This window comes from Bremia lactucae, assembly GCF_004359215.1.
Source record: "Bremia lactucae strain SF5 chromosome Unknown BlacSF5_NotPlaced_200_SHOA01000120.1_2678225bp, whole genome shotgun sequence".
NCBI classification, from domain to species: Eukaryota; Oomycota; class Peronosporomycetes; order Peronosporales; family Peronosporaceae; genus Bremia; species Bremia lactucae.
Genome location: NW_027152213.1, coordinates 1,369,800 through 1,382,302, shown reverse-complemented (window position 1 = coordinate 1,382,302; position 12,503 = coordinate 1,369,800). Strand labels below are relative to the sequence as shown.

The window sequence follows — 12,503 nt, the reverse complement described above, 5'->3', positions numbered from 1 at the left end:
CGTGGATGGCGTAAGCCATTCACAAAGAACGGTGTATGCGTTGTAGACGCATGCACAGAATTATTGATGGCGAATTCGACCATCGGTAAAAACTCGCTCCAATTCGGATACGATTGGACGTAACCTCGAAGTATCTCTTCGAGGACGCGATTTACGCGTTCTGTTTGACCATCCGTTCTGGGTGATCGGATGTTGACATAGTCAGCCGTGTTCCGATCTCTCGGAACACGGATTGCCAGAACTCCGCTGTGAATCTTGGATCTCTATCCGAGACCAATTCACGGAGTAATCCATGGAGTTTGAATACCGTGTCGATAAAGACACGGGCACAACCCGGAGCCGTAAACGACTATGGTACCGCAGCAAGATGTACCATCTTGCTGAATCTGTCTACAAAAACAAGGATTCCGTTGTTTTTGTGATCGTCTTCGGGCAATCCGAAGACGAAGTCTATAGATACGGACTGCCAACACTCCGCCGGAAGTGGTAGAGGTTGGAGAGGCGCACGGGATGAAGAGCTAGGCTTCAACCGTTGACATACCTCGCAAGCACGAATGTACTTGCGCACGAACTGATACTGGCGGGGCCAGTAAAAGTCGCGACTTACTGTGAGGTAAGTCTTCTCACGTCCACGATGTCCACTGGTTGCAGTATCGTGACACTCAGACATGATGCGCAAGCGCATATCATTGTGAGTTGGGGCGACGACACGTGGGGTGTCGTCGGTAACGGCTGTGTGATACAATAAGCCGTTACGTGTTGTGTATTGACTGATGACGATCGATATAAAGCCGGTAAATCTAGATAGGATTTATTGGATGGTTTTTTTAGACGATCCATCAAACATAGAAGGTACTTATCTTCTTTGTAGGCTTTCTTTATGTCATCAACTAAGGTTGATGACGGAACACTCGTAGTGAGTGTTGCAACAGTAAGACCACTTTCACTGATGGGGTGCACTGCTGACTCGAAATCGGGTCGGCGTGAAAACGCATCAGCCACGACATTAAGTCGTCCTGGTTTATATTGACGAGAAAACTACACTCCGCGAAAAAGGATAGCCACCTCGCCATTCTTTGCGAATGGTGTGGGCTGTTTACGGCCGTGCGTAATGACGCATGGTCCGTATATACGATGAACGGTCTATCTCCTAGGAGATAGACCGTAACTTTAGCCAATGCATAATTTATGGCCTGTCATGCACTGGCTAATTGCGTTCAGCTGGTTGTAGCTGACGCGATTGGTAACAGACGGCGCGGTGCGCGTCGTCTGTATCGTATTGCATTAACGCGCAGCCGATCGCGAAATCGCTGGCGTCACAGACCACATGAAATGGTCTGTCTTGATCTGCAATCGCTAAGATGGGCGATTGCATCAAGCTTTGCTTGATACCTTCAAACGAACGCTGACAATCAGCGTTCCATAACCATTTTTCGTCTTTTTTCAAGAGACGAGAGATAAACTGTCATCTCTGCATAATTGCGTGTGTACTTGTGAAAGTACGCCGCTAAACCAAGGAACTTTCTAAGTCCCTTGCCATCGACTGGAACTGGCCAGTCGTGATTGCCTTGATCTTTTCGGGATCAGCGCGCACGCCGTTCTTACCGACGATGCACCTAAGAAGTGGTATTTCGCTTGCAGCGAATATACACTTCTTGAGATTTGCGTACAACTTATGCTTTTGCATAAGTGTAAGAATATGATGAGCGTGAGTTTTATGAACTTCCACGTCCGTCTTTCCGTCCATGGCTCGGCTATGGACGAATACATCGTCAAAACAACTCGGTGCGAATTCTCGCACCGGTCTCAACAGATTTGTTACACATCTGTTAAATGTTGCAGGGGCGTTACTAAGCCCCTGATGCATCACTAGCCATTCCCAGAGCTACTCACTCGGAGTGCTCACTGCTGTGTACGGGATGTCCCGCTTACGCATAAGGATTTGATAGAACATACATTCCGCTTTTACTCGATCGGTAAAGAATTTATCGATAGCAAATACTTGTTCACGAGGCAGTGGCCCGGTGCTTCATGACACAGTATTTCGAGCCCGGTTTGAGCTCGATCTCATCTCGAGTGCCTTTATCCTTAGGCAACTCGCATGGAACTGCTTCAGGGAATACATCCCTGAATTCTATTAAATCCTCGTATAGAGGATTTCCCTTGAGTGACTCCGAAGATTGAGTAGTATATCTCTCAATCCGAGTCTTCACATCGAGGACACTTTCGTCCATCGATGAGCTGCTGAGAACCCGTTCGTTCTCTGCAAAAATTACCGCTGACCGAATATCGGTTACGTATTCGTCCCTGTGACAAGTACGCAAAAAACTGCTTGATTCTACCACTATGCAGATCTCTCAAGAACCGATTGGGTTCTAGGGTTGGTAATCGAGTTATCTCCGAAGTTAACTTCGGAGTCGCATACAGATCAAGAGTATAAGCGCCTACTCTTGAGGCGTTTTTAACCAAGACATTTAATGTCTCGGTTTCTTCCTGGGATTTATCCAAAGGCTGCCGAGAACTCAATCCCTCGGGATCTTGAAGTTTAGTAACTTCAGCATTAACTAATTGAGGAGATTTCTCCTCAAGTACGTGGGGACCTCTTCCCTCAACGTCTTCCGAGTGTGATTGCGCTATCACAGTCGGGAAACTTTACGGATCGATGCTGCCAGCTGATCCTTGGCTCGTATTTTCTGAGCCAAATAAATGTAGGATGGCATTAAATTTGTCATCCAAATCCAGTACGATGAAATCATCATCGTACTGTAAATCTCTTAACGTGTAGTGAAACTTCACTTCGCGTTTCATTACTGTTATCGATGCGCCTGTCGCTAGACGCACGTCATCCTCGTTGAAGGGATGTCGCGCTCAACATATTTGAGCCTACGACCCTCTAGTGACTGGCGACGAAAAAAGTTATTCGACGCTTCACAGTCCACTTGGGCTCTAAGTGATAAATCATTTGCCACTTTTAATTTCAAGGTGATGAGAGATACCTCATCACCAGGTGCAGAGACACATAATGGTTGTGTGTATGGAGCAACTTTTGTGAAGAGATTTGCAAATTCTCTTGAGGTTGCTGGATCAGTAGGGCGTTGCGCCCCTACTGACCCCGACCGTTTTTTGGCGGCCCGCCTCGCTGTTGCGATTTCGCAACAACGTCGGACCCGCGACCGTTACCCTTTTTGGCATATGGTCCAAAATTACGTTCAGTACATTTCGGTGCTGGGCGTGGGGCACTACACTCATGAGCGTAGTGTCCTTATTTTGGCAGCGATTGCATTTCTGCAATCGCTTATTGCTCGAAAAAAAGCGAGGTCTCTCGCTAACGACGTAAGAGAGGTCCATGGGCTCTTGACCTCCTAACTCGTGTCGTCTTGGAGGACGATACGATGACGAAGTAGCTTGACCCTGTTTAAGTTCTTCTGTTTCTATCTATTTACACTAACTTAATTATAAACATAATACAAACATGTAATAAAGTCTTATCTGTCTCTCTCTTTGCGCGCGTCCTGCGCTGACTGGACCGCGGAGAAAGTAGATATAATGGTCTATGTCTACCAATAAAATATTACCATGTAAAGTAATATTCTCCAAATATTCTCTACCTTTTGATAATATATTAATTAACAACCTTTATGTTTTAATTTCATGTAACGATATACCCCGTTACACCCACCCCATTTTTACTAAATATTCTCAACGGATGAAGTCAAGTAACTTGCTGACTCGCATAAATAGTTTGCGGAAATACGCTAACGGCCACGGACAGATGTCTTATCCAGCTTTGAACTTATCTTATAATCCCCTCTGTTTCTATTCTTATAATGCAGTTGTGCGTCCTTTCAGGATTGTATGAATAACGGCCGATCCCATTACGCACTCAACTGCAGTTCCTTTTTGACTAATAAATTGAACACCTCTATTAACTTCGAACAGCATGACGATGCGTAATCTCTTGCCAGTGGTTCTCTTTGCAACAATACTGCATCAAGTCACAGCGTTTGATTCAATTCCTGACATCGGTGGAATTCTTCAAAGCACGCTTTCGAATGTCACTGATAAATTAATCGGCACGACCAAAGAAGCTTCCTTTCAAAGTTTTTTCGATTATAATGGGGAGTACTTTGCACCATTCGGTACCGACGAACCCTCGAAGGAACTTTACGTGCAAAATGACAGCCTTAAGGATATCGTCCCAATCATCAATGTCGCCCCAGAAGCGCTTAAAGTGGCTATTCCAACGAATGACTGGTGGACTAATCTCATCCACGTCACGGATTCAATGGACGTGTCTAATTATGCCGCTTGGGCGAATCCGTACGCAGTAAAGCTACCACGCGAGGCGCCATATGGACTCCAGACCTTTTACTCGTTTAGTTATCGAGAGTTCGGAGACGAGGTCAATGGTACTGTTAGATACTACAATCACTCGTTTCACAACGACCTGACACTGTCTTCGAAGGAGTTTTTTTCGTGCCAGCCAGTGTACGAGATCTTCGAATGGGACGAAGGAGGTGCCAAAGTACGTACGTGTGACGAAGGCAGCGGCAAGTGCATGTCCTCAGCATTAGTGAGTGGTATGGCATTCGTCTCGGCCACGTACGACGGACTTATTCCACGCATTGATACCGAGCATAATATAACGCATTTGGACGACTCGATGCCAGGGAAGTATGTTATATACCTCAACAATAGTCAAACGTGGGTTCTGTACACGAGTACGCGACTTGCACTACGTGTCGAGTACTCGGTGGTCTTTTCAGTCAATGCATCGGGCTCGTCGTTGGTGGCAGATAGCGAATACTTTGGTACCATCCGTGTAGCGTTGCTCCCAGAAGACGCCAATACGGATATATACGACGAGTACGCAACGTGTGTAGTACTGGGCGGCACCGTGTCCATGGAGTCCCGTACGTCGTATACCTTTCACTGGGACGTGGAAGGAAGCTCGTGTGATACGTCTGGATTATTGCATTTTGCTTTGCATCATCAAATCGAGTCCATGGGTGGACCAGTGATTGATACGACAAGTTATGGAGCCATTATATTGCATTCGGCAACGCGGGGCCAAATGGTAGCTCAAGTGACTACAACCCCTATGTGGTCGTTTGTCGAACCCGAGGCGGATTTTGAGGTCGACTTTTATCCTCCCGACAGGCCGTCGCCATGGCTTGTGAAGAAAATTGACTTGCGGAATACGCTTGAAGAAGATATCCTGGGGAATTGGTCGACCTGGGATGTCGACTCGTGGTACTTTAATGGCAAGTCTTTTCAAAAGTATGCGTCGTTGTGCTTAATGGCGTCGGACGTGTCGGTGGTTGGGAGAGATACCTCATTGCTATCGTTCTGCCTCGATAAGCTCGAAAGCTTGATCGAGCCATTGCTGAACAACACGCTAACACCGTTTCTCATGTATGACACGCTGTATCGTGGATTGATCTCGACATCTATCTTTAGAGCTAATAATATCTATGAAGAGTTTGGTAATAGCATCTATAACGACCATCACTATCATTACGGCTACTTTGTCGTAGCTTCGGCGATTCTAAAGCATCTTGATCCCAATTGGTATCGCATGCCCGAGCTCGAAGAGCTCATTTGGACAATGCTACGGGATGTAGCCAACCCAAGCAAGAAGGATCCGTACTATCCTTGCTTTCGGCACTTTTCATGGTACTTGGGTCACTCGTACTCGCACGGTGTGACGTCGATTGATAATGGCAAAGACGAGGAGAGTACGTCGGAAGATATCAATTTCTTCTACGGAATGACGTTGTGGGGCCGAGTGACGGGTAGGAAAGCAGTTGAGGATCTTGGAAGTCTGATGCTTCGTCTTGACGCACACGCAATTCGGACTTACTTTTTGCTCAAACGCGACAATACTATTCACCCACCCGAGATTGTTCGAAACCACGTGACTGGCATCTTTTTCGACAATCTCGTACTTTACAATACGTGGTTCTTGGATGAGATTTACGCAATTCATGGTATTCAAATGATCCCCGTGTCTCCGATCAATAGACTGGCCCGTACATCGACGTTCGTGGCACAGGAATGGAATGACATTTTGGCAAAACAACCCATTATTGTCATTGAAAATAGCAATATTTCGTGGTTGTCCTTGCTACTTGTTAATGGGGCAACGGTGGACCCGATGGAATCCTTACGCAGACTACCGAATGCCACGATGGATGATGGTCTATCGCTGTCGTGGGCGCTGTATAACGCTGCAACGCGCTGCCGAGACGGTGTGAAGGTTAATATGGCTGCCGAGATCACGTTGACAATTGACAAGAACTCTGTTATTAGCATCCATACCGAGTAATATTGATAACATCATCTATACAGTTCTCATTCTACTCGTTTGGTGGAATATCCAGAAATTTGATGCATGGGTAAAATACTCGATTAAATTAGAAAGTTGTGAATACCCTGGACTAAGTAAAAAGTAGCTGCGTTGGACAATCTATCCAAGTTATCAAAGTTTAGTTGTTGCGTCCCGCCCTCAACGTAGCAATTTCCAAGTATTTTTTTTATGTATACGTATATTCAATTTGCATCCGGTCTAAAAAATGTAATGGCCAGGTTATATTCTGAATTATACGCTTAAGGCCTTGATTTCCAGCAGCAACATGTAGACCGTGATGCTAGCTTGCATATCGTTCGGTCGTGCTGAGGACAAGCATTCGAAATTGACGAGTGATTTAACAAGGGCAAATTGTTCTTAGCAGCCCATTGAGTCTCTTTGTGAGTTCGAAGCTTGGCAAATATTTAATGAGAACCCTCTTCTTAGTAGTATTCCTAAACAAAGGATATGTCAAATACGCGCAAGCCGCGAGTGCTCCTGTGTGCAAGCGGCAGCGTGGCAACGGTCAAGATACCAGAGATCGCTACTCGACTGAACGAAGTGGCAGAGGTAATGCTTAATAGATTTTAAGTGAACGCAAGATACTGATAAAGCGGGTGTGTCAGATCTGCGTAGTGGTTACTAAGACAGCTGACTTCTTTCTGCAACGCGCAAAAGACTACAACGCCGCGGCTTGGATCGAATATGATACAGCGACGCAACTACCAATTGAAAGTCAGGGTCGAATAGCTGTCGTCCGTGACAAGGATGAGTGGGAATCGTGGGGCATTGTCGGAGACAGTGTTCGCCATATCGAGGTGCATCACGAGCAAAGTAGCAGAAAATTTATGACTCATGTTGTTACTTTTGCAGCTTAAGGATTGGGCTGACGTGATGCTATTGGCCCCAATGTCAGCAAACACTTTAGGAAAGCTCGCAAACGGCTTGGCAGATAACCTTCTTGTACGTGTGTGAGCCAAGTTTGGCAATGGCAAATAACTTCTTTTCATTTAGACCTGCGTAGCTCGGGCTTGGAATACAGCCAAGCCATTCCTCTTTGCTCCTGCTATGAATACGGACATGTGGAACCATCCCATTACAGCAAAGCAGCTTTGCGTGCTAAATGAGTTTGGCTATAAAATGATATCTCCTGTCGAGAAAAAGCTGGCATGTGGAGTAATTGGTACGAATAAACATGCATTGCTACCCATGCATTCTAGACTCTCTGTGTTCACAAATGTTCATGCAGGTATTGGCGGCCTTGCAACAGTTGATTGTATCGTTACTAGAACCCTTGACGAGCTGCAGCAAGTTTCACTTGAAAGATAAAAAAACAAAGTAAATGACTTCTATCTTTCACACTGGCGCCGTGGCCTCGATTTCTTCCATTTCAAAGTGAAAGACCTCGCGAATGGCCTCAATCGCAGCGGACTGCACGTCTTGAATCGTCGCATCGGAACAAATGCGCTCAATACTTGTGACAGCGCGGTTTTCGATACCGCATGGGATAATGCGATCAAATTCACGGAGATCTGTCGTGACGTTCAGCGCAAAACCATGCATGGTAATCCAACGACTTGCATGCGTGCCAACAGCACAAATCTTGCGCATCTCGCGTTCGTTGTTTCCCGCTTGACACGCACTAGTTTTTTTCTCTTGTTCGACCCAAACACCTGTTAATCCATCAACGCGCTCGCCTAGAATGTCAAATCTAGCTAATGTGCGGATCACGACTTCCTCCACCTGGCGTAAATACCAATGCAAATCCTTTCGATGCTGTGTGAGGTCTAAAATCGGGTACACGACTATCTGACCGGGGCCGTGGTATGTTACTTCACCGCCACGGTCCACCCGTACTAGTTTGACATGCTCCTTCTTTGGGTCAAACTTGACATTCTCCATAGAACCACTTCGACCGAGCGTGTATACACTTGGATGTTCCACAATAAGCACTACATCGTTTTTGACAGTACGACGAGCTCGCATAGCTACGACTCGCTCTTGGACAAGTTGCTTCTGCCAATTCCACGCAGTCTCGTAGTCGACGCGACCGAGGCGGTACGCTACACATTTGCGCCGCGGCCGAGGCTTCTCGAATACGTCTGCCTCTGTAAACAAGAGACGTTTTGATTTGCTTCTATTTAAATAATCGTGCTGAAGTCTTGAGCTCCTCGAGGCCGTGGTTACCACGCTCTTCCACCCCCCGCATAGGCTCATGGTTTTGCATGCACTAAGTTTGCGAAAATATGCGAACTTCCTGCAAAGTTCGCCCGTAATACGAACTTAAGCAAATGACCGCATTCAAAAAAATGCGAGCCAATGCAGATGAAGTTGGCGCCATAACACGCGACCAGCTTCTAATGCTGGCTCAGTTGCACGGCTCAGCACCAAAGGCAATGCCTTATTTATTGACCCAAGCTTTAGCGATTTTGTGCAAAACCAGCGCAAGTTCGTCGTCTTCGACGGTATTATCATTGCTAAGCGCGGCAGTCGAGCTTCGACTACCTGAATGGACTCAGTCACTGACACAAAAGCAGGAATACAAGCGCCAGCGTGTAAGCAGTAGTAACAAAAAGGACGTTGTTTTTGCAGCCAAAATGGCGCAGAGCCTCGTGAAGACTTATGCGACCACGAGTGGCGTTGCAGTCAAGGATGAAGGTCGATTATCCTCTTATTTCTTACAATAAAACGTGTTGACGATGATACGTTGGTTTCTGACAGAATTGGCAAATTTAGTGGCCGCAATGGATTTGGCATGTGTGGCGCTGTACGTAGTTTGTGCACTGGAGCATACTGTGCGACTTGGGGAGCTCGTGGTGGACAACTTGCTTTATCAAGTTGCCAAAAAGTACGCAGAGATGCCCGATGTACGTACAATATCTTAGCGCTGATTCTACTTTTTCTGAACAAAGCAATCGTACGATTAATGTTGAATAGAAGCTCGAGTCAGCCTCTTGTGTAGCTGCGTGCGTGCACGTTCGCCTGTGGAATCATTGGGAGCCCAGTGAAGGAACAAGAGATAAATCAAAATTAATGTTACTTTTGGACCACCAGTGGAAAAGCAATGCTTCGCTAAGTACCAAATTAGCTGGCGAAATTGAGCTCGTGGCCGAGTTGCCACTCCCAGGAAACTCTTGCACAGCTCCATTTGCTCGGTTGTTATTAGGGCACTCTTTCACTTGTATGACATTGCTCGTTGCCGTTAAAAAATACGAGGTAGATTCATGTTTCGCAATTTTAATGTCGAATACTAATTTTATAAAAAAAAACGTTTTATGAAATAATGTAGGCTGCGCTGCAAGTGGCGGAAACCACAATCTCTTCGTGGATCTCGCATTTGCTGCAATTCTCTGGTTTAGATGCAAAGTTAGCATCTTCATTTAGTGACCGGACTTTTCGAATGTTGTGGAAAATTGCTGCGGCTGTAGACGGCGCTAAACTAGAGACCGACGTACCAAGTAAAGCGATCCGATTTCGGATGGTATCGCTGTCGTTCTTGCTTAAGTGCTCGAGCTATACATCTGTATACTTTATTCAACAGGTGCGCAGCATATCCGCGAAATTTGTATGCATCAACTAATTGTTACGTCAACATCGGATCATTCTCGATAGGTGCACCGCGTCGGTGTTCAGCACGAACGAGTAATGAAGAGATCTTTAGAAGGACTGAATGAAATTTATAGATTTTATCATGAATCAGCGAATCATTTAAGCTCTTCGCGTCCCTTGACAACGCACTTGTACAGTGTACGACGTGACTTTTCTGAATGTATGCTAGACAAACAATTCATAACTGTTTACGTATGAATGCCTTACAGTCCGATTCCTTTCAATGGGAATTCATACATTGGCTCGAGCACTTCTCTATAATTTGTGAATTATCCGGCATGCATCTGAGGAGCGCTATGGTTCTCGAACATGCAATCCAGTATGTGGGGCGGTTTGAAAACATTGGCAAGCACATCAAATTTTGTCTAGTATCGTCCATCGCAGGCTCTCTTTTTAGTGCAATTTGTTGTGAAAATCAAGACAGCAGACCATCCGAAAGTAGTGACTGTAGTACCTCTGCTATTTGCAAGTATCTTGAATCTGGAACTGAAAAAATGATACACGACCTCACTCACTGCCCGAGTCTTACCGACGAAAAATATAATAGTCAGTGCGAAAATGCTGCACGATTGCACCTAGAGAAGCTGACTGAGCTGGCACCGCTGTTAAGCTTTGTGTCACTAGATTTAAAGAACGATCCTGAATTTATACCGTTCCTGACTCGTTCCATTAAACGAAGCATGACGAAAATATACACTTATGCTGTAAGTGCGCAGCATTCTACAAAAGATCAGCTTTTTCAGCAAGTCATCACGAGGTAAGTATTATAACGGGCTGTTGGTGCTCTGATATCTAACGCGTCAAATGCTGCAGTCTAGATGCAATTTGCAAGGCTTTAGAAGAAATATCTTTAGCAGCTGCCAGCTTGGACGTTAAAATAATGGACTCGCTAACTTCGGAACAAATCCGCCTTCATCGAATGGCTGTCATTTTATCAGCGCGAAGTAATCTCAAAATTAGCTCAAAAAGAATCGAATCTCTTATGCCCATGATTTCTCGACATGTGGCTGCGGTACAAAAACTGTTGGACAATGCAACTCAGGGTGGAAAATTTTGTAAATCACTTCTGCTCGAAGTCCTTGCTGATTTAAACTATATTGCACGTGAATGTTATAGCTTTGCGGCTTACTGTTACAAGCTGGAACACTATGAAGATACAATATTAGCTCTTCATGGTATATTTGAGCTTGCAACTCGCTATTTTGATTATGCACTGAGCAGCGATCTTAGCGTGGAAGATATTAAAAAAGCGTATGCGCAACTGAAGGTGGATGTAATCGCTTCTTTGCTGGCGCAATGTTACCGTGAAGTGGGCAATTGGACAAAAGCACGGCTATATACCGGGTGTTCCATTATGTACTTTGGAGATATTCTTGAAACGATCCCGCAAGCAAGTATAAACAAATACGTTTCATGCATCTTGGAAGAAGTGAAGCTTTTCGGTAACAATGCACAATTTTCGATTACAAACGAATTTAAAGCTTTCTTGGACAGCTCTGTTCAAGCTTTCAAGTCTCGCTCGATACATGAAATACAAGTGCAGCTATTGTGGAGGGAATTTCGGTATTTTATCGAACAAACAGTATCAAAAAGTGCTGTGAGCTTACGAGGAAAGGATTTTGTTGGCTCAGATGATGTTTCTACTATGTCAACTCTTATTTATGTAAGTTTATGCGGCACAATTACGCACCAAATAAATTGTACATTGGTGGCATCTAAGAGAACAACACGAAGTACCGAGCTACTCCACAAAAGTTTATTAACTGTTTCTCAAACTCTGACGTCCAGGAAAGAAATTTTCTGCACTTACTACGCCAAACGCGATGTTTGTGATTTGATAAATGGACTTAAAAGGCTGCACGAATCGCTTACTGCTGAAGCTGAAAATCTTCTCAGTCTTCCGGATGCCGTCGGTGTTGACATTGGAGGAATATATGGGTGGCGCGGAGTAGTGACCATGGAAATCGCTCTCATAATGAGCTATAATGTCTATTCATCTGCTTTCACAGCACTTGATAAGAAGCTTATGAGCGAACTTAATGTGGTTGCAGATTTGGAACGCTGTTTAGACTATTGGAGTGAAGAAGACCCTTGTGGAATTCTATTTGATGAGGATTATATGGTACAATGTCTGGGACCCATGTGCAATACATTATCCCTTATTTCATGTGCACCTCTAGAACAAACAGCCCGCAAGTTACTTAAGACATTACAGCTGTCTAGACGATCTCCAGTTTCTACATTATGTGTCGTTCCTGCTCCATTCGAACTATTTAATATGAACTACAACGATAATATTTCGATCACTAAAGCAACAATTACTGCTTCGACAAGTGCAAGCGCTTTGAATGAGATGCAATTACTTGATCAAGTGGATAGTGAATTATTAGCTGCTAAAACGTCCCATCTTAATAAAATCGATACTCAAGCGTGTCAACATTTGCGTGATGCAATTACCACACTGAATGACATCAAGCAAAATTTGAGGAATGGCAATAATCTAACCGTTTTAAAGGCAATTGGATTGCGGGAATTGTTAGTTCAC

General features: G+C 44.9%; 3 protein-coding genes across 3 annotated transcripts; 2 read left to right on the top strand and 1 right to left on the bottom strand.

The window, feature by feature from the left end:
- Positions 1 to 3,940: 3,940 nt before the first annotated feature.
- On the top strand, positions 3,941 to 6,328 carry CCR75_000626 (uncharacterized protein; the record flags this gene model as incomplete). The annotated part of the gene is made up of 2 exons (XM_067958732.1): positions 3,941 to 4,529; positions 4,884 to 6,328. 2 exons carry the CDS (start codon positions 3,941 to 3,943, stop codon positions 6,326 to 6,328), a joined length of 2,034 nt encoding a protein of 677 aa, XP_067814415.1.
- Positions 6,329 to 6,773: 445 nt separating this feature from the next.
- Positions 6,774 to 8,526, top strand: CCR75_000627 (uncharacterized protein). Its single transcript, XM_067958733.1, has 5 exons — positions 6,774 to 6,919; positions 6,976 to 7,167; positions 7,223 to 7,312; positions 7,364 to 7,532; positions 7,599 to 8,526. The coding sequence occupies exons 1-5, from the start codon at positions 6,818 to 6,820 to the stop codon at positions 7,676 to 7,678; spliced, it is 633 nt and encodes a 210-aa protein (XP_067814414.1). The 5' UTR covers positions 6,774 to 6,817; the 3' UTR covers positions 7,679 to 8,526.
- CCR75_000628 (uncharacterized protein) lies at positions 7,706 to 8,566 on the bottom strand (the record flags this gene model as incomplete). The annotated part of the gene is made up of 1 exon (XM_067958734.1): positions 7,706 to 8,566. The coding sequence occupies one exon, from the start codon at positions 8,564 to 8,566 to the stop codon at positions 7,706 to 7,708; it is 861 nt and encodes a 286-aa protein (XP_067814418.1).
- Positions 8,567 to 12,503: the final 3,937 nt, after the last annotated feature.

Excerpts from the sequence above, each read along its gene's own strand:
- CCR75_000627 (XM_067958733.1), top strand. The coding sequence starts at position 6,818 with ATGTCAAATACGCGCAAGCCGCGAGTGCTCCTGTGTGCAAGCGGCAGC. Across the intron at positions 6,920-6,975 it reads GACTGAACGAAGTGGCAGAG|ATCTGCGTAGTGGTTACTAA; the intron begins GTAATGCTTAAT and ends CGGGTGTGTCAG. Across the intron at positions 7,168-7,222 it reads ACAGTGTTCGCCATATCGAG|CTTAAGGATTGGGCTGACGT; the intron begins GTGCATCACGAG and ends TTACTTTTGCAG.